Consider the following 22,001-nt stretch of genomic DNA (forward strand, 5'->3'; position numbering starts at 1 on the left):
CCAAATCTAGAAATTATCCTTGATTCCACTTTCCTGCATTCCTCCTCATATGGTACTGGTCAGCAAGTGCCTCCACACATGCCAGACCACACAGTACCATCCATCTCACAATAATTATCACAGCAGCCTCTACCTGACTTGACTTTTCCACTCTCATTCCTGTCCCTGCCTCAGTAGAATCTGCTCTCCATACAACATGTGGAATGATTCTTTTATTGTAAATCACATCATATCATTTTTCTGTTTAATACTGTCTAATGCCTTCTCACTACGTTTAATACAAAATCTAAAATATTGACCATGGGTTACAAATCTCTGTATGATTGGCCCCCATCTACTTCTCTAATATCCTCCTATCTTCCACTCCTCACTTACTGATGACTTACGCTATTATGTTCTGACAAACAGAAACTTTTTTCTGTGCTTTAAACATGCCAATATCAATTCACCTGAGAATCTTTTTGCTCATTTTTTCTTTGCTAGAATTATCTTCCAATTTATTTCCCTTGCCTGGCTTCTCATTTTCATTAATATGTCTGCTTCAGGGCCAAACTCTTTAGCACTTTCCCTAACCATCTATTCTGAAATAACTACCTTGTCACTCAATATCACACCTCTCCATTTAACCCTCTGCATAGCACTAATTACCGCCTGATGTATCTATGTTTGGTTGTCTCTCGTGAGCTCCTTAAGCACATGGATCATGTCTATTTTACTGCTGTACCCAGGTACCCAGAGCACTGCTGGTATAGATTAAGTGCTAGTAAAGGTGTTGCTCTTGTGGAGGGTGAGAGGTAATTACACATCTCATTAGATGACATCTGAAAGTCCACCTTCAGTAATTTGCTCCTGTTAGTGGAAGCTTATTCACCTGTCAAAAGACAAGCACTTCCAAAAATACAACATCATAAACTCTGGTGGCTTATTATTTAGTACAAATAATGTGTCTGCTATTTTTCAATGGGCCAATCCACGATGAAATGTGAAGTGTTTTTGATTTTGTTTGGAAACAAAGGAACAGAAAATAGGAAGCTTGGAATGTGGGAAAGAGATCCAGCTCTGCCTGAGGAGAAGAGAGCAGACAAGGTGCCACGGTGGCTCTGGTTGTTGTGCCATTTGTAAAGGGGGATATTCGCTGGGATAGGAACAAAAGGTTACTTAAAAAACACTGGAACAGAGCTGAAGGGAGTTTCTCTGTTTCATGGCAGGCTAGTGAGGAAAGGGCACTGCTCCAGAAATGTGAAGACTTCAGTTTTAGTTGCAGCATTTCTGTTAATTAGTTGTGCAATTATTTAAACTCTTCAGTAATTTGAAGTAGTCACACTAGAATATTACAGATGACTCCTCCAGCTCTAACATTCTGAATCTTGTCTACAGATAATCCTGGCTGATTAGTCGGAGTTAAAATGGTAATATTGTTTTCTTTTATTTCCAGATATCAACCAATCTCTTATAAAATCACAAGTTTCACATGAAGGATGCCTCTTGCAGAGAAAGATGCTGTCTTAGTAATTTTGCTTTTTATATTTGTTACAGAAATTGAAAGACCAGAAGGCTTGGGAACGTAAGAAATATATAGAATATTATTTGGTCGTGGATAATGGTGAGGTAATTATATCAGACAAATGTGTCTTTTAAAATCCCTTCTACCTAAATTCATTAATTATGTAAGATATTAAAAATATGGTTCAGTTTTGAAAAATCATGAATACGAGAAATTTTTTTAAACAAGTTTTTCTGAACCTAGGAAATCTGACATATAATTAGACTGAGATGATTTCTCCTTTCCAGGAATGTGCACCTGATATGATATGCACAAACAAAATTTTTGGCACTATAACACTCCTTTCTTATTGTCTTAAGAGCTCTAAATCTAGTTTACAACTAAATTCCTTTGTCATTTTTCTTCTATTAAGTAGTTAAATCATTGGAAAATTAGAACTTATGATCATTGGGAAGTGGTAAATAAAAAAATCTAATGAATGGAATCTTCTGAAAAAGGCAACTCTTTTTGGTAATGTTCATTGTTTATCTTCTTTTATAAGAATGCATTTTTATATATTGGGTGTTCCAAGCCTGAGGTCCGTATATATAATCTCAAAAGGAAAACTTTTGCACTTTGATAATATGAGTAAATTAATTAGTTCAGGCCCTAAAGCTATGGCCTCCCTTATTATACTAAGTTCACTTATTGTTCATATATTTTTTTAATGAATAAGCTACTCCTTGCATTGATTCTGTACGGCTTAGGAAACCATGGTATTTAACTGAAAATACATGTGGAATGACTCCTTAGGGCTTTACATAGAGCAAGTACTTCAGGGGACAAAACCTTGTCTCTACTCCCACGTTGCTTTAATTCAGCTAAAGAAATAAGGAAGCAATTTTTTTCTAACTTTTAAGTGTTAACTTTTATAACCGATTCTTAATTATAACCACTGATACACAATATAAACTGAGGTTACCTTTTTTACCTTCCAGTTATACTCATTTCTGGTAATGCTCATATTTTGTCTCGGTTGTTTTTTAGTTTAAAAAGTACAATCAAGATCCAGAGGAAATAAGGAAGAGGGTGTTTGAGATGGCCAACTACATCAACATGGTATGAGACATTTTGTTAAATGTAGTTTTAAGCACTTGCTATGGGGTGTCCTTGGGTGTTTCTATGAATGCTCACGAAGCAGGGAAGGGGGGTCAGTGCTCCTGAGACTAGTGTTGCTGACCGGTTCTTGAAAGGTGACCACGGCTTTTGCCATTTAATTGAATATTAACATTACATGATAAAGACTTTTCTCACTTACTTGCCACACTGTTTTCAGGTCTGTGAAGATATAAAAAGTGGTTTTGTTTGAATGGTTTTTGTTTTCCTAAAGTCCAGTAAGGAAATACCGAAAAAGAAAATACCAGTGGAAAGCCAATCGAGGAAGAAAACTGAAAAAAAAAAAGAACAAAATCCTCACACAAAATAAGCTAAGTTCTGGCACAATAACATCTTTCATATACATTATCTCATTTCATCTTCAAAACAGCCCTAAGATATTAGTAAGCCTAATTTGTAGTTAAGGAATTAGATTCTGAGAAGTGAGTTAACTTGCTTAAGATCACAAAGTTATCAAATGGTGAAGATAAGATTTAAACTTAGGTCTGTCAGATTTCAAAGTCCATTTTGATGGTACAACTGTTGGATTTATTCTTTGAACATGATTTTATCATCTAATTTCCAAAATCTTTTCTAAAAATGATTTCTTTATTCCTCCTAATTAAATCGTAATTGTTAGTGTCTTGGTACATAGTTAGGATACTTAGCTGAAATGGGTGAGTCACTTTGTGGTGTCCTGCAAATCCTACAGGATAGAAAGAAAATGAGGGTGGATTCCATGACCAAGGTCATAGCTTGTCTTCTCATCACAAAGATCACACCACTCCTCTTCAGGAATCCCAAGAACTGGCCATATTTATTGAGCATCTACTTCGTGCCAAGTGCTTTTCTAGATTGCAGAAATGAAGAGGGAAATCAAACTGGGAAATATTTCTTACTTCAAGAAGTTATCCTTTCCTTCGAGGAGTTTACGTTCTTATTCAGAGAGCCAAATATAAGCAAATCAAATAAATATGTAAGATGGTGATAAATGCTATAAAGAAAAATAAAGCAGGGTAAAAAAGTTTTAAAACAGAGAGAGAGAGGTTCATCTTGGATGCTATGATAAATAGGGAAGACCTCTCCAACAGGATGACATTTGAGCAGAGACTTGAAGGAAGGGAAAGAAGTGTCTGACTCTAGGGGAGGGTATGAAGGCAGAGCAAAGGACCTGAGGGCAGAACCTAGACTGTCATGTTTGAGGAACACTGAGGAGACTATTGTACCTGGAATGTAGGAAGTCAGGGCAAGGATGGGAGGAGATGACATCTCACAGGGAGCAGTGGCTGGAACCTGAAGGCCCTCGTGGGCCTGCGTTAGGACTTTGTTATTCTTCATGAGTGAGGAAGACAATGGAGAACCTGAACTGAGGGGTGACGTGTTCAAATGTGTATTCTTAAGAGATTATCTTGGCCATTATGTTGAAAATAAACTGGAGGAAAGCACGGGCAGAAACAAGATGAGATAGGGAAATTGCACCATAAATCAGGGCAAGAAATGGTGATGGCTTGGAAAAGCAGTGATAGTACATCTATTGAGAATAGCTGATCTTTGGAGAGAGTCAACAGTTTACGAGGTGAGTGGGAGAAGAAAAGTATAAGAAAACGAGAAGAGTAGGGTAACATCAAGAGTTTCGACCTGAGCAACTTCAAGAACGGGGAGTAGGGGCTGGCCTGGTGGCATAGTGGTTAAGTTTGTGCACTCTGCTTCTGCTGCCCAGGGTTCACAGGTTCGGATCCCAGGCACAGACCTGCACACCGCTCATCAAGTCATGCTGAGGTGGCGTCCCACATACAAAATAAAGATGGGCACAGACATTAGCCCAGTGACAATCTTCCTCAAGCAAAAAGAGGAGGACTGGCAATGGATGTTACCTCAGGGCCAATCTTCCTTACCAAAAAGAAAAAAGAAGAAGAAGAATGGTGAACAATGATGGGGGATGGTGACTCAGAGGAAAGTTCAGAATCTCCTGTTTTGATATATTAACTTTGACATATCTTTTTATATAAAGATTCCCAGGTAGAAATGCTGGATATACAAGATTGGAGTTCAGGAGCAAGGTCTATTAATCTAGGTCTTCAGTACATATAGATGGCAGAAGACATGACTCAGCAAACTGTAGCCTGTGGGCCAACTCTGGCTTGCTGCCTTTCTGTACAATAAAGTTTTATTGAAGCACAGGCCCTACCATTTGTTTACACATTGCCTATGACTGCTTTCCTGCCACAATGCCAGAGGTAGTGAGTAGTTGCAACCAAGACCACAGGGCTTCAAACCCTAAAATATTTTCTATCTGGATATTTACAGAAAAGTTTGGCAACCCTGGCGTACGATCACAATGGGAGTGGGTGTAGATAAGCAGAGAAGAGATCCAAGAACAGATCCTTGAAGTACTTCTTTGAGGAGAGGTCAGACTGGAGGAGAAACTGACAAAGAGACCAAGAAGGAGTAGACAGTGAGGGAGGAAGAAAACCAGGAGAGACTCTTGTTCTAGAAGCTACTTGAAACAAAAATCTATCAAGGGAAAGAATGATCAATGATGTTAAATGCTTTTGAGCCCTGGGAATTGGCCATTGGATTTAACAAGGCAGAAGTTGTTGAACATGTGGATGAAGCCAGTTTCTGTGGAGTGTAGGAGTGAAAGCATGATTAGAGTGAGTCCAAGAGAAAATGAGAGAAGTGGAGTTGGAGACGGCTAATTCAGAAAATTCCTTCCAGACGTGTTTCTATAAATGGGAGCAGGGAAATGGGGCATAATTGGAGGGGGAAGGGTCATAAACAGAAATTCATCACTCACCATAGTGGGTCATCCTTTTTATTCTGATGAGAACAATTCCATAGAAGGGTAAGCATTGACAATGCAAAGAATATGGAAGAATTGCTGGAATACTCTCCTTGATCTGGGGAGAAATGGGAGGTCTAGGGCGTAAGTGGAGAAGTTGGCCTTCAGCCCACAGACCATTCATTCGTATAGTAATGAAGGGGAGCTCAGGGTTTGAACAGGTGTAGCCCATTGGGTAGGCTGGTGGTGGGAGCTCATGGAAGTTCTCTTCTTATTGCCTCTATATTCCTGGTGAATTTGGTAGGAGGGACAACTGCTCAAAGTGAGAATTTAAATGAAAGTGTCAGAATTTCTAAAAAAGAAAAGTGAGTGTGAAAAAAATGTGCAGAAGGCTATGAGGGTGAATGGATTTTGGAAATGCAGCAGGTGTGCTGGAGAGTTGTGAAGACCACTTGAGGTTAGCAATCACGGCTTCAAAGTGCAAGCCCTCAGCATGGTGTTCTTTCCCCGTCCGTCTTCCAGGGAGTGGTGCAGGAGAGACAGAGTGGGGCAGTTAGTATTATCAGGATTGGAGTTTTGTCAGGTGAGTAAAATAAAGCAAGAAAGCAGTAAGGAAGCTGAGGGAATTATCAAGGGGAGGATTTTAGTCTGGTTAGATTTTACTTCTCTTTTGATCATAACTGCATTCCTCAATGCTTTTATTATTTTCCAAACTACTTTCAACAAAAAAATTTCTTCAGGTTTCTCAATAGACAGTTGCCCCATGAGAAAGCCTGTCACTGTACAGTTTTTTCCCCAGGTTTATTGGGATATAATTAGCATATAACATTGTATAAGTTTACAGTGTTCAATGTGTCGATTTGATACACTTATATATTGCAAAATGGTTACCACCATAGGTTAACTAACACTTTCGACCTGTCACATAATTACCATTTCTCTTTTGTGGTGAGAACACTTAAGATCTACTCTCTTAGCAATTTTCAAGTATATAATACAGTGTTATTAATTATAATCACCATGCTGTACATTAGGTCCCAGAACTTATTCATCTTATAGCTGGAAATGTGTACTCTTTGACCAATACTGTGCAGTTTTATAAACTATAGTAGCAACTTAACCTTTTATCTTTAAAGGAAGTGTATTGTCTCATAAACTTAACACGTTATTTCTAAAGGTGATCTTGTGTGCACTGTAGATTATTTGGTTCAGTCCAGGTTTTAGAATTAGAGGAACACTTAGTTTATTGTGACTTCCAGGTGCAGAACTTGTTCGTGTAGCATGTTCCTTTCCTAGTGTCCAAACCAGCACTGAGTCAACCTGGTTAATTCTGAAATATTATGACTCTGAGAATGCTACAAAGCATTGAGTAAATACACTTGAAGTAAAGTTGTAGTAATGAACTACTAACAGAAAATTAGATTTCTTGAGCTTGCGAGCAGAAAAAGTTTGTTTCAATAGGATCTTTGCTCCAAAAAAAGGAGTTCACAGACCTGAAATATCTGAGGCTGTCTGCCTTGCCTAAGAATGAAGATGCTAGCCTATGCAAATAGGGATGGTAACTTCCATTTCACAAGTATGTTTGGAAAGAAGGTTTTTACAGTGCTATTATAAATAAGTGTGAAAATCTAAAGTATCTGAAAATGATAAAAGATAATATCACCATTATGAATTGTCACTTTGCCATTTATTCTCTTTGGGCAGCTTTATAGAAAGCTCAATACTCACGTGGCCTTAGTTGGGATAGAAATCTGGAATGATGAGGATAAGATAAAGATAACCCCAAATGCAAGCTCTACCTTGGAAAATTTTTCTAACTGGAGGGGGAGTGTCCTCCCAAGGAGAAAGCATCATGATGTTGCTCAGTTAATCACGTATGTACAGATTTTCTCCTTTGTATGTTGAGTGGTTTTTAACATAGAAACTTTTCAGTCTTGGCAAAACAAGTGGTATTTTGGGGTATAGGGTAAGAGGAAGTGGTTTATACATAGGGAGTTAAAAGTTTAAAAAGTACTCATTTGGATCTTATGTTGAATATGCTCTTACTTTTGATTCAAGTTTTTCTTTTTTTTTAAAGAGAAGCTAATAATTAGCAGTGATGCATAAGAAGTTTGTCTGTTTTGATTGAGTATACAGGAAGGAAAGACAGGTTTAGATAATGGCAAGAGGAATTTAGATTCAATATTTTAAAAGAACTAATTAGCTTTAAGGGCTAGTCAGGACAAAACTCAAGGATGGAAGGAAAATGGATTACTATATTCTAATCTCATACCTCTACCACGCTGCTGACATGACTAATTAAAAAGAAAAAACCGTGGGAAATAAATCTAAGCACTGTACATTCCACAAGACTGCTGAGCATATACCCCAAAGGAATCAGGAGAATTCTGCCAGATAGTTTGCAGCTGGAATCAGATGGAAGGAAGCAGCTACTTGAGTTTCACTCAATAAGTGGACTACGTCCTGCCAGAATTAATTAATACTCGGTGCTGGTTGTCCATTACTGCAGAACACATCAGCCAACAACTTACTGGCTTAAAATAAGTCTCCTTCACTTATATGTCTGGTGCCTTGCCTGGTTTGACTAGAGCAGAGGGTCTGGTTGGTCATCTCTCTGTATATACAGCTTTTCATGCAGCTAACATGGACTTCCTCCAACATGGCAGTCTCAGGGTTTTGGACATCTTACAAGATGACTAGCTTTCCCCAGAAAAGCATTCTAAAAAGCTCAGGAGAAAGCTTCAAGGCTTGTTATGACCCAACCTCCAAAATCACAGTGTCACTTCTGATATATTCTGTTGCTCAAGAGCAAGTCATAGATCTATCCAGATTCAAGGGAAGGCACTACACAGGATGTGAATATCGCAAGGCTCGTTGGAGGTTATCTTTGAACAGTAGCAGCCAAGGTTCCTTAATTTGGAAAGGTGAGTTCCAGACTCAAGGGCCCACCACAGAACAGAGCTCATTTTTTGGAGAGATTTAGTGATTTTCCAAGGTCTCAAAGCTAGTAAGAAGTAAGGGAATTCAACTCTTACCAAACTGGCTCCAGAGCCATGAGCAAATTGCAGTGTATTCCCATATTGTGAAGTAAGAGGGTAGAGGCATAACAATCATAGACAAGATGACAGATGTATAGATAAAAAATTGCAATCCAATATCAAGAGTAGAGTTCCTGAACAGATCAGAATAAACGGGTACAAGCACTAAAAAGATCTGATGGAAGGAAATAATTGTGCTTTCACTTGTAAACTGAAAGTCTTACCATTTACCTGACAAACATGGACAAAAGATCCCTATACATAGACACACCAAGGTAGGAAACTTTGAGTCCAAATATTCTCTCTCTGCTAAGAAAAGGAACCAAAAAAGACAGCTCCACGGGGAGGGGGGAGATTGTATTCTTTATAAATGAGCTAGTATTCAGTATTGAACCCACGCAAATGTAGACTTGGGTATAATTTTACAATGCATGTTTAAAGGAGAATATAAATGCCATACATTTTTAAAATATCACATATGATGCAAAATGTCATTTCAAGATAACAGGTATCTGAAAACTCCACAGGAAATGGAAAGTAGAAGGAAGTTCTTTAATTTCCTGATTTTGCACGACAAAATCAACACTCTCCATTCTTGATGATGATAAGTGGGAAAAAGATAGGTTCAACTTTTTATGTCAAAGCATCTACTAAGGAAGTTTTAAAAATGATGCCTACTTTGCAAATTTCTAGAGACAAACCAGGGCCAGGATATTGAACAGATAGCAGAAGAATAATAAAGAAAGTACATGGAATCATTACAAATTGAAAGAATGACAAAATGAAACAGAACTCAAAAAAGGAAATTAAAATTGCTAAAGACCAAACATATCATCTATGTACATAAATGCAAGTGGGTCGAATCCCTTTTCAAGTAGGACAACTCCTTCAATAATATAAATGCCTTAATAACACACATACTCTCAGAATGGGCCCAAACTCCAGATACTACAATAACTAAAGCCGTGCTAAGGGAAAACAAAAGTAAATGGATATAAAAATATATGAGGAAAATATTAATTAAAACAAAGCCTATGTGACAATACTAATATCAAAATAAGTATATATATGACAAAAATATTTATTAGGACAAAATCATTCCCCTTTATTGTCTGACAAGGAATGAATTCCACAATAAAAAGTATAATAACTACGAATGAGAGATAAAATATTACAAGTGATTACATCCAGGTGCTCAGATTTAGGTGATATGACAATCACTGTATAAAAAAACAATGGCTTTATGCAAATTCAAAAATTGAAGAAAATCTTTAAGAGTGATGATTCACACTGTGAGTTTCTCTGTTAATCATTTAGATTCTGGGTGAATTGTCTATAGAAGATGTAGGTTAGAATCATAGTTGTTATGTCAATTTATTTCTTTCTTGCAGGGCAACAGAACTTTCTGGAACAACTGTGGGCCTTGCTTTCATGTCTACAATGTGCTCTCCATATCATTCTGTTGGCATTGTTCAGGTTTGTTTGAAGATAAACAATTCGTTCTATAGTTCGTCTGTCAAATGCTGTTTTTTCCCTATCTGTTGAGAAGATCATGTAGTTTTTCTCCTTTAGTCTGTCGGCATGGTAATAACATTGACTGAATTTCAAATGTTGAATCAGTCTTGTATATCCAGTAGAAACCCAGCATGGTCATAATGTATTACCTTTTTCATAGATTGCTAGATTCACCATGCTAGCATGTCTTGAGGATTTTTGCATCTGTATTCACGAGGATTATTAGCCTGCAGTTGTTTTTCCTATAAGGCGTTTTTCAGATTTTGTTATTAGGGCACATGTCAGGGTAAACTTGGCCACATAAAATGATGTGTGAGTGTATTGCAATAATTTCTATTATTGATATTTCAGTCGAATTCTGTTATGTGTGTGTGTGTGTTTGCTAGGGCAGCCATAACAAAATACCACAGGCTGTGTAGTTGAAACAAAAGAAATTTATTTTCTCACAGTTCTGGAGGCTGGAAACCCAAGATCAAAGTGTCTGTAGGTTTAGATTCTCCTGAGGACTCTCTCCTTGGTTTGAAGATGACTACCTTTTAAAAACAATTTTATTGAGGTCACAATGGTTTATAACATTATATAAATTTCAGGTGTACGTCATTATGTTTCGACTTCTGTAGACTGTATCATGTTCACCAACGAAAGTCTAGTTTTGTCACCATACACATGTGCCCTTTTACTCCCTTTGCCCTCCCCCTGCCCCCTTCCCCTTTGGTAACCACCAGTCTGTTCTCTGAATCTATGTGTTTGTTTGTTTATCTTCCACAAATGAGTGAAGTCATATGGTAATTGTCTTTCTCTGTCTGACTTATTTTGCTTAGCATAGTAAGGTTCGTCCTCAAGTTCCGTCCATGTTGTCGCCAATTGCACGATTTCATCTTTATTTATCGCTGAGTAGTATTCCATTGTATTCCACAGCTTTTTTATCCATTTATCCATTGATGGGCACATAGGGTGTTTCCAAGTCTTGGCTATTGTGAATAATGCTGCAATGAACATAGGGATGCATATATCTTTTTGAATTAGTGTTTTCATGTCCTTTGGATAAACACGCAGAAGCAGAATAGCTGGATCCTATGATAGTTCTACTTTTAATTTTTTAAGAAATCTCCATACTGTTTTCCAGGGTGGCTGCACCAGTTTACATTCACACCAGCAGTATATGAGGGTTTCCTTTTCTCCACATTCTCTCTAACACTTGTTATTTCTTGTCTTTTTAATAATAGCCATGCTAACAGATGTGAGGTGATATCTCACTGTAGTTTTGATGTACATTTCCCTAATAATTAGTGATGCTGAACATCTTTTTTGTGTGCCTGTTGGCCATTTGTGTATCTTCTTTGGAAAAATGTCTGTTCATACCCTCTGCCCATTTTTTGATTGGGTTGTTTGTTTCTTTGTTGTTGAGTTATATGAGTTCTTTATGTATTCTGTACATTAACCTCTTATCAGATATATGATTTGCAAAAATTTTCTCCCAGGTGGGTCGTCTTTTTGTTTTGTTTCCTTTGCCATGCAGAAGTTTTTTAGTCTGATGTAGTCCCATTTGCTTATTTTTTCTTTTGTTTCTCTTGCCTAAGGAGACATGGTATTCAGAAAGATACTCCTAAGAGCCCACTGTCTTTGTTTTCTTCTAGGATTTTTATGATTTCAGGTCTTACATTGAACTCTTTAATACATTTTAATTTTTGTGTATGATGTAAGATAATGGTCTACTTTCATTTTTTTGCACATAGCTGTCCAGTTTTCCCAGCGCTGTCTACTGAAGAGTTTTCCTGTCTCCATTGTATATTCTTGGCTCCTTTGTTGAAAATTAGCTGTCCACAAATGTGTAGGTTTATTTCCTGGATCTCCAATCTGTTCCATTGATCTTTGTGTCTGTTTTTCTGTCAGTACCATGCTGTTTTAGTTACAATAGCTTTTGAGTATATTTTGAAATCAGGGAGTGTGATACTTCCAGCTTTGTTCTTTTTTTTCTCAGGATTCCTTTGGTATTTGGGGTCTTTTGTGGTTCCATACAAATTTTAGGATACTTTGTTTTATTTCTGTGAAAACTGTTGCTGAAATTCTGATTGGAATGGCACTGAATTTGTAGACTGCTTTAAATAATATGGACATTGTAACTATGTTTATTCTTCCAATCCAAGAGCATGAAATATCTTTCCATTTCTTTACATCTTCTTTAATTTCTTTCAAAAAATGTCTTATAATTTGGGGCCAGCCCGGTGGCACAGCAGTTAAGTTCGCACGTTCCACTTTGGCAGCCCAGGGTGCGCCCGTTCAGATCCCAGGTGTGGATGTAGCACCGCTCATCAAGCCGTGCTGTGGCAGGCGTCCCACATATAAAATACAGGAAGATGGGCATGGATGTTAGCTCAGGGCTAATCTTCCTCAAAAAGAAAAAGAGAAAAAAATGTCTTATAGTTTTCAGGTACAATGTACCTGTACACTGAATTAAATTTATTCCTAGATATTTTATTCTTTTTGTTGCTATTGTAAATGGGATTGTATTCTAGATTTCTCTTTCTGCTTGCTTGCTGTTAGTGTATAGAAATGCAACTGATTTTTGAATGTTGATGTTGTACCCTGCAACTTTTATGCATTCATTAATTATTTCTAATAGTTTTTTGGTGGATTCTTTAGGATTTTCTATGTATGGAATTATGTCATCCACAAATAGTGACAGTTTCACTTCTTCCTTTCCAGTTTGGATCCCTTTTATTTCTTTTTCTTACATGATTGCTCTGCTTATGACTTCCAATACTATGTTGAATAAGAGTGGTGAGAGGGGGCATCCTAGTCTTGTTCCCATTCTTAGAGGGATAGCTTGCAATTTTTCACCATTGAGTATGATTTTGGCTGTGGATTTGTCATATATAGCCTTTATTATATATAGATACTTTTATTCTATATCCGTTTCATTCAGAGTTTTTATCATAAATCAGTGTTGAATCTTGTCAAAAGCTTTCTCTGCATCTACTGAGATGATCCTGTGATTTTTATTCTTCATTTTGTTAATGTAGTGTATCACATTGATTGATTTGCAGATGTTGAATCATCCCTGCATCCCTGGAATAAATCCCACTTGATTGTGATGTATGATCCTTTTAATGTATTGTTGTATTCAATTTGCTAATATTTTCTTGAAGACTTTTGCATCTATATTCATCAGCAATGTAGTAATTTTCCTTCTTTGTGTTGCCCTTTTCCGGTTTTGGTATTAGGCTGATGCCAGCCTTGTAAAACGAGTTGGGAAGCATTCTGTCCTCTTCAGCGTTTGGAAGAGTTTGAGAAGGATAGGTATTAAATACTTGAATATTTGGCAGAACTTACCAGAGAAGCCGTCTGCTCCTGGACTTTTGTTTTTGGGAGTCTTTTTGATTACTGTTCTAATCTTGTTACTTGTGAATGGTCTATTCAGAGTCTCTATTTCTTCTTGATTCAGTTTTGGGAGGTTGTATAATTCTAAGAATTTATTGATTTCTTCTAGGTTATCCAGTTTGTTGGCATATAGCTTTCCATAACATTCTCTTACAATCCTTCATATTTCTGCAGTATCTTTTGTAATTTCTCCTCCTTCATTTCTGATTTTATTTGAGCTTTCTTTTTTTTCTTATTTAGTCTAGCTAAAGATTTGTCAATTTTGTTTACCTTTTCAAAGAACCAGCTCTTAGTTTCATTGATCCTTTCTATTCTCTTTTAATCTCTATTTCATTTATTTCCACTCTGATTTTTATTATTTCTTTCCTTTTATTGACTTTGGGCTTCACTTGGTCTTCTTTTTCTAGTTCTTTTAGGTATAGTGTTGTATTGTTCATTTTAGATTTTTTGCTTTCTGAGGTAAGCATGTATTGCTATATACTTTCCTCTTAATACTGCTTTTGCTGCATCCTGTAAGTTTTCATATGTTGTGTTTTCATTTTCATTTGTCTGTAGGTAGTTTTCTATTTCTCCTTAGATTTTTTTCATTCTGCTAATAGTTTTTCAGTAGCATGTTGTTTAGTCTGCACATGTTTGTGACTTTTCTAGCTTTCTGCTTGTGGTTTATTTCTAGTTTCATACCATTGTAGACAGAAAATATGCTTCTGAGGATTTCAGTCTTCTTAAATTTATTGAGACTTGTTTTGTTTCCCAGCATATGGTCTGTCTTTGAGAAAGTCCCATGTGCACTTGAAAAGAATCCACATTCCAGTGCTTTTGGGTGGACTGTTCTATATATATCTATTAAATCCATCAGGTCCAGTGTTTTATTTAAGGTCAATGTTTCCTTGTTGACTCTGTCTAAATGATCTATCCACTGATGTTAGTGGAGTATTAAAGTTCCCTACTGTTATTTTATTTTTGTCAATTTCTCCCTTTAGGTCTATTAATAGTTGCTTTGGGCTTCTATGTTAGGTGCATATGTGTTATGCATAAGTGTTATGTCTTCTTTGTGGAATGTCCCTTTTACCATTATATAATCTCCATCTTTCTCTGTTATCTTTTTTGGTTTGAAGTCCTTTTTGTCTAATATAAGTATAGCCACACCCACTTTCTTTTGGTTGCAATTTGCTAGGAATACCATCTTCCATCCCTTCAGTCTGAGCCCACATTTGTCTTCAGAGCTGAGATGGGTCTCACGGTGGCTGCATATTGTTGGGTCTTATTTTTTAATCCCTATAGCCACTCTGTGTCTTTTGATTGGTGAATTCATTCCATTTACTTTCAGAGTGATTATTGATATTTGAAGGCTTAATACTTCCATTTTATCTTTTGTTTTCTGGTTGTTCTATGTTTCCATTGTTTCTTTTACCTAGTATTTCTGTCTGCCATTTCAGTTTGATAGGTTCTGTGATGTTTTTCACAATTTCCTCTTTTTTTATGTTTCACAACTTTGCTCTGAATTTTTACTTTGTGGTTACCACAAGGTTTGTATAAAAGATCTCATGGATGTGATAGTCCTTTTTCTGCTGATAGTGTCTTATCTTCATTAGCCTATGCAAGTTCCATCCTTTTCCTCTTCCCCTTCTCTGTTTTTGTTGTCACAGATTATCCTTTTTTGTATTGTGAGTTTGTTACAAATTTGATGAGTTTATAGTGATTTTTTATGCTTTCTTTCCCTTTAGCCTTTATGTTATAATTAAGTGTTTGCTAACCTATTCTGATCTAAAGCTGCAATTTTCTGATTCTATTTATCACCTTGCTCAAAGCTTTGTAAGCCTGTGCCTTTTTGTTTCAGGTACGAGGGCTCCTTTCAACATTTCTTGTAAGACAGGGCTAGTGATGACGAACTCCCTCAGCTTTTGTTTGTCTGGGAAAGCCTTTATGTCTCCATCATATCTGAAGGATAACTTAACTGCTTAGAGAATTCTTGTTTTTGTCTTTCAATACCTTGAATGTATCATTCTGCTCTCTCTTAGCCTGTAGAGTTTTTCCTGAAAAATCTTCGGACTGTCTCATAGGGTTCCTTTGTAAGCTATTTTCCTCTCTGTGGCTTCCCTTAATATTCTTTCTGTTATTGACTTTTGACAGTTTTAATATAATGTGCCTTGGAGGTGGTCATTTTGCATTGAGACAATTAGGAGTTCTGTTAGCTTCATGTACTTGTATATCCAGTTCCTTACCCAGGTTTGGGAAGTTCCCAGTTATTATTTCCTTCACAAGCTCTCTGCTCCTTTCTCCCTTCTCTTTTCCTTCTGGGATATCCATTATCCTTAAGTTATTTTTTCTGATTGAGTCAGATATTTCTCATATAATTTATTTATTTTTAAAAAATCTTAGTTCTCTCTCCTCTTCCACCTGAATCATTTCTAGATTTCTATCTTCAAGCTTGCTAATTCTCTCTTCCATATGGTCTGCTCTATTTCCAATGCTTTCTACTTTATTTTTTTTTTGTCTCATTAATTTTGTTCTTCATTTCCAGAATTTCTGTTTGCTTTTTTTCTTAGAGTTTCAGTCTCTTTGTTGAAGTGCTCCTTTACTCATTAATTTTATTCTTGAGCTCATTGAACTGTCTTTCTGAGCTTTCTTGTAACTCATTGAGTTTCTTCATGAGAGCTATTTTGAATTCTCTGTTAGATCACAACCTTCTATGACTTCAAGTTTGGTTTCTGGAGAGTTGTCACTTTTCTTTCTATTCTACCACGTTACTGTAGTTCTTCATGGTGCTTGATGAGTTATTCCTCTGGCAGCACATCTGTGGTAGCAAACACCTTTCTCCCTTGGGTAAGGCTTTGGTTACTTTGATTCTGAGCTATTTCTGGTTGTATTGGACAGCCTTCACTTTCCACCCTTCACTGCTTCTGTCAGAGGTGTCATTAGTGCCCTCCTTGTGCTAGTTGTGCCTCCAAGGTTGCTGGTGCCTTGCTACTTATGATGTCACTGCAGTCTCAGGTGTCACTACCAGGGCCACCAAGCTGTGAGCACTTCTGCTGCTTCCAGGGTTGTCTGGGTCTCATGTTCCCCCACTGGCTTTCCATGGCATCTAGTGATGCTACACTGCTGCTTTTGGGTTATCTGGGGGTGCTGGCAGCACTACTCCTGGGGGCATTAGGTTCATGAGTGTTGTGGCCACTGCCAGGGGCCAGAGGCTTGTATGCAGCCCCCACTGCTGTTAGGACAGATGTCAGGGGTGCTGCCACTGGGGACTGGGTCATGGTACTGCTGTGGGTCCTAAAATCTCATGTCCCAAGTGCACTTGCCCCTGCTGGGGGAGGTGTAGGGACTGAGCTGTGAACACCATTGTTGCTCTTGTAGCCTCTGGTCTCCAGCTGCAATGCACTTTTTGAAACCTCAGGTGAGGGCACCACTACCACTGCCAGGGTGTCTGCCTTTGGATCACCTCTACTGGAGGAGTGTGAGGGTGCTACTCCCCCGGTTCCACTGCCTCCTGGATGTCCTGTCCGCACATGTTCAGATGTGCAGACGTATGAGTCTCTCAGGTGTTCTGGTGTGCTGCACAGGGAGTTCTTTGTTGGAGGATAACCACCTTTTTTGCCTCACATGGCATCTCATGACCTTTTTTCTGTGCATACCTATTCCTAGTGACACTTCCTCTTCTCATAAGGACACCAGTCTTATTGGATTAGGGCCTCACTTCTTGAACTCATTTAACCCTAAATACCCCTTTAGAGGCCCTGTCTCCAAATACAGTCACATTGGGGGTTAGGGCTTCAACATATGAAGGGAGGGTGGCACAATTCAGTTCACAACAGTCTGGGAACACACTTTGTAGAATTTTGATATTTTTAATTTCTTTGAGGTTTATTCTTGATCAGTACTCTATTTGAACTTGAAAAGGAATGTCTCCTGCTGTTATTGAATGGAATGTTCTGTAATGTCAATTATGTCAAGTTGACTTACAAAGTTGTTCAGTTCTTTTGAATCATTTATGGAGAGAGTTTAAGTATCAAGTGTAATGGCAGATTTGTCTTTCTTCTTTCCATTCTATAAGTTTTCGCTTCACATGTTTTGAAACTCCGTTGCTGGGCAAATACACAAATAAAGTTGTTTTGTCTTCTTGGATAATTGATCCATTTATCATCTCATGTTCCTTTTTCTCCTTGAAATGTTCCTGCTCTGAAGTCTAGTTAGTCTGATATCGATATAGTTACTCCAACATTTTGAGGCTAAAATTTGATTGATGCTACTTTTTCTTTATTTTCATTTCTAACATATGTATCTCTTTACATTTAAAGAAGGTTTCTGGTAGACAGTATGTACTTGAGTTTTACTTTTTATCCAATATGACAATCTCTGTCTTTTTTTGGTATATTTAAATCATGTATATGTCATATAATTATTGATATTGTGGGACTAAAATCTACCATCTTGCTAGGAATTGTCTATTCCATCTATTTTATTTCTTTCTGCCTTCTTTAGGATTAATTATTTTAAAAAATAATTTCATTTATCTCCATTTTTAGCTTTTTATTGATATCTCTGTTTGTGGGTTTATTTTATTTTTTTGCTGAGGAAGATTAGCCCTTAGCTAAATCTGCCACAAATCTTCTTTCTGTACATGAGTTGCTGCCACAGCATATCCACTGACAGACAAGTGGTATAGGTCTGCACCCAGGAATAGAACTCAGACTGCTGAAGCAGAGCACACCTAAAGATTGTTGCTAATTTTTCTTTAGACAGTCCTCTTTCAGTGCAATATAAGTAAGAAAAAAATTAGTTTTATGTTTATCTTATCCTTCCCTTTGCTTACTTTTACTGTGTTCCCAACATTCTCCATTTTTTTTCTATAGATACAAGTTTCTGTTTGGTCTAATATTTTTTTCTTCCAGATGATTTTTTTTTAACATTTCTTATAATACAGGTCTTCTGTCAATGAAATTCAGGTTTCTTTTTTTCAGAAAATGACTTGGTCTCTCTTTCACTTTTGTATATATTTTCACTGGGTTTATAATTCTGAGTTGACAGTGTGTTTCTTTCAGCATTTTTAATAATTTCACTCCATTGTCTGCTGGTTTGCCAAGTTCCCTGATGAGAAGTCAGCTGTAAACTTCATCTTTTTCTTCTGTAATGAGCCTTTTTTTCCTACTTCAAGATTTTCCCTTTGTCTTTAATTTTTCTCGCTTTTATTATAATGGTATAATTATGTGATTTTTTAAGTGAGGGGTAATTTATCCTGCTTAGTGTTCCTTGAGCTTCTTGGGCTTGGACTTGTTATCTCTGATTAATTTTGAAAAATTCTGAGCCACTATTTTTGTTAATATTTCTTCTATTCCATTCACAGTCTCTTCTCTTTCTGGGATTCCAGTTACACATATGTATGACCATTCTGTACTGCCCTAAAAACTTGTATGCTCTGTTCTGTTTGTTTGAGCTTTTTTATTTTTATCTATTTTTCATTTATGTTTCCATTTGGATACTTTCTGTTGAACTATTAAGTCCACTGATTCTTCTCAGACATTCTGGATTTACTGTTAAGCCTGTTGAAGGCATTATTCATCTGTTACTGTCTTTTTCATTTCTAGCATTTCCATTTGATTGTCTATTATGATGTCCAGCTCTCTGCTGAAATTTCCCATCCAGCCTTGCATGCTAGTCATGTTTTCCACTGAAGCTTTTAACGTCTTAATAGTAGTTATTATACATCACCTGTCTGATAATTCTGACATCTGTGTCATATATGAGCCTGATTCTGTTGATTGGCAGGGCATTATTTTCCCTCTCCTTTTGGACGCCTCATTGTTTTTTGAAAGCCAGACATCTTGTGAAAGACAGAAGTCTGAGATAATTTTTTTTCTTGCCTGGAAATGCTCACTTCTTTCCCTCTACTGGGCCTTTAGTGTGAAGGTTTGAGTCAATCTAGCAGGAGTTTATGGTTGGATTTAGGATATTTTTGTTGTTGCTATGGCTACCCTCAGTACATCACAGGTTTTAAATTTCTCTCCCATTATTTTGTGTTTAGGGTGAAGCTTGGTTTGCCAGAGAGTTCTCAATGTGTGCTCCACACTCATGTTTAGGTCTTTACTGCACCTCACAGAAAGTCTCTTTATACCCTTCTGCTTCTTCCACCAATAGGTTGTTACTTTTTACTGGATTATTGTTAGACTTTTGGGTGGAGGAAAGCATTCTCTTTTGTTCTCATTAAGCCTCAGTCTTAGGCAAGGCCAGTGTCCTTTAGTGTCTGGGGTCCTTCTGGTGATCCTGCTCCACTACCAGATGGTAGAGACCTCTAATGATGTGGCCCAGCATGGGTTTCTGTCCTTCCTGGAGGAGGTCCCTGGAGAAGGGCCTGTGAGTGTGTGCAAAGCACGCTTGTTTCTGAGGTCCTGTGGATTCCAGACTCTTGCACTGACCCATAAGAAGTTAACTGAATTACTCTTCCCCACCTGCAGGATTCCTGGCACCTCCTCCTCCACACTCTGCCATAGATAAGCCAGTGCTCATGTCCCACCTGGCCTTGGGAGGGCCTGTCTCTTCTGATTTTTCAGGTTCTTTTGATGTCCTGCAACCCCAACTGACTTATGAATTTAAAAAAATTATAATTGTTTAAGTTAAACTGGCTTTTCCTTGTTGTTAGTGCAAGAATAATGCTCTTTCCACCTTTCTACATCCTAGGTAAAAGTAGAATGATTTATATAATATATTTATATCTGATATGTCTTATGAGTCTGGGTTTGTGATAAGTTTCATGGGATGAACAAAAGAAGTAAAATGTATATTTTCTACCTTGAAAGAACTTACCATAAAATTGGAAGAGAAACTTGCTTACTTAAAGCAATACTTAATATTAATAGCTAATAATATAAGAAAATCATAGTTAAAATATAAAAGAAGAGCGAATGGAGGTCATTCCAGGGGAAAAAAACATTTAAGTCAGGAAAATAGTTATTTAAAGGAAGATACCCTAAATTTGAAGGAATCTCAGATAAGGCAATCTGGAAAATCTCTATTTAAACACATTTCCATTTTTCTGAAATTTTTTGGTTTGTTTTTGTCCTCGTTTGAAGAACTCCATCTTACTAGGTAGCAAGATTTACGAGGTTCATCTTAAAAGGATGAAACAGTATCATGAATGGTAGGTACTGACTTCCCATCTTACACAGGTGTTTCTTGTTTGCCGGTCTTACACTATTCCTTATGGAACTCTTTATTTGGTTCTTTGAAATGAAGTGGATAAGGGAATCTAGCATCTGTGGATGGGTGTTATTGGCAGATTTCTGTTTCCCCAGTGGGAAATTACAACCAACACGTATTCTCTTATATTGTTTCATTGCTCCTGGGACACTCGGAGCCCCCAGTCCAGCACCTTTAGTCAGAAACAGTCTGCTAATGAAGTTGGCTACTGGCTGGACCTCATGCAAGGGGGCAAGTCTAGAATTGACCAATGTTTAGTCTTAGCAGTAATGGAATTGAAAAAGATACCAATGGTACTAAAATTCTAGGTTAATAAGCACTTTAGATCTCTATTAGGTAAACACATCAAAGACCTCCAATTAAATTAGAAGGCGTTGAAAAGCAAGCCATGGGGGAGGGAGGTAAATCAGTTTAAAAAAAATCTGATTCCTTATCATTGTTGAAGAAAGTTTGCCATTATCTCTAATGACAATAAACCACAAAAATTTTCCTCATTATAGGGATCCATTCACAATAACAAAGAGCAGGCAATATGCCCTGTGATGGTCATTCAATACCAAAAGGGGTGTGTATGTGTGTGTGTGTGAGAGAGAGAGAGACAAGACAGACAGACAGAGAAAGGCAGGGGAGAGGAAGGGGGAAAGGGTAGGATAAGAAGGCTGAAACTAAAATCAGTCTCTACTCTACTTGACTGAAGTAAAAATATTTAATTACACCCTGAGTGATAATTCAGTTTGCAAATCAGAGGCTCTGTTTCCCTATTCTCATTCTTAGGACCACAGTAACAACGTGCTTAGAGTTGCAGGGACAATGGCACATGAAATGGGCCATAACCTTGGAATGTTCCATGACTCCTACGTTTGCAAGTGCCCTTCTACAGTATGCGTGATGGACAAAGCACTAAGGTGAGGCTTCCTGGGAAGATGCTATTTATCCCTGTTTTTGGTTCACTCTAGGCTGTGCTACTCTACTTTATATCATTTTGTACTTATGTTTTCTACACAAGGCCTGGTTTCAGAAAATCATTAGCATTTATCAAATTTTCAATGAATTCAGATTGGCTCGTGGTAGGGAAAAAGTTCTAGGAGAAAAATCTAATTAAAGAAGAAAGTTCTCACAGAAGCATGAAGAGAGAGTCTGTGAAAAGAGATTATACATTCCTGCCTTGCCTTAGGCAAAATTGCCAGGGAATTTTATCTTTAAAAACTCCACAATCCTTTTTATAGATTCATTTCCTCTTTTCTATTTCTCTCTCCCAGCTCACTCAAGCTGGGGTTAGTCTCCCATGCCCTTCCACAAATAGCATATGGCTGTGCGCCAGTCACATATCTTACGTCACCTCTCCCTGGTATTACTGCAGTTTTAAACCTCATCGTTGTTTGTAGAATTAAGAAATTCTGTCAATAGGAATTCCTCTGCAGGAAAATTAATTCTTAGGCGTATGAATAAATATGAT

General features: G+C 37.3%; 1 protein-coding gene across 6 annotated transcripts in view; it reads left to right on the forward strand.

The window, feature by feature from the left end:
* Positions 1–22,001, forward strand: part of ADAM28 (ADAM metallopeptidase domain 28) — a 73,057-nt gene that overhangs the window by 17,731 nt on the left and 33,325 nt on the right. For all 6 annotated transcript variants that reach the window (XR_011536461.1, XR_011536464.1, XR_011536481.1 and 3 more), the window contains 5 exons: positions 1,537–1,608; positions 2,531–2,602; positions 7,125–7,294; positions 9,850–9,934; positions 21,320–21,450. Coding sequence is in view for 3 of the 6 variants with exons in the window: in XM_070606937.1 (XP_070463038.1) it covers positions 1,537–1,608; positions 2,531–2,602; positions 7,125–7,294; positions 9,850–9,934; positions 21,320–21,450 (530 nt within the window). In the remaining 3 variants the exon portion in view is untranslated. The remainder of the gene's footprint in view (positions 1–1,536; positions 1,609–2,530; positions 2,603–7,124; positions 7,295–9,849; positions 9,935–21,319; positions 21,451–22,001) is intronic.

The sequence above is a fragment of the Equus przewalskii genome, chromosome 2 (assembly GCF_037783145.1).
Source record: "Equus przewalskii isolate Varuska chromosome 2, EquPr2, whole genome shotgun sequence".
NCBI classification, from domain to species: Eukaryota; Metazoa; Chordata; class Mammalia; order Perissodactyla; family Equidae; genus Equus; species Equus przewalskii.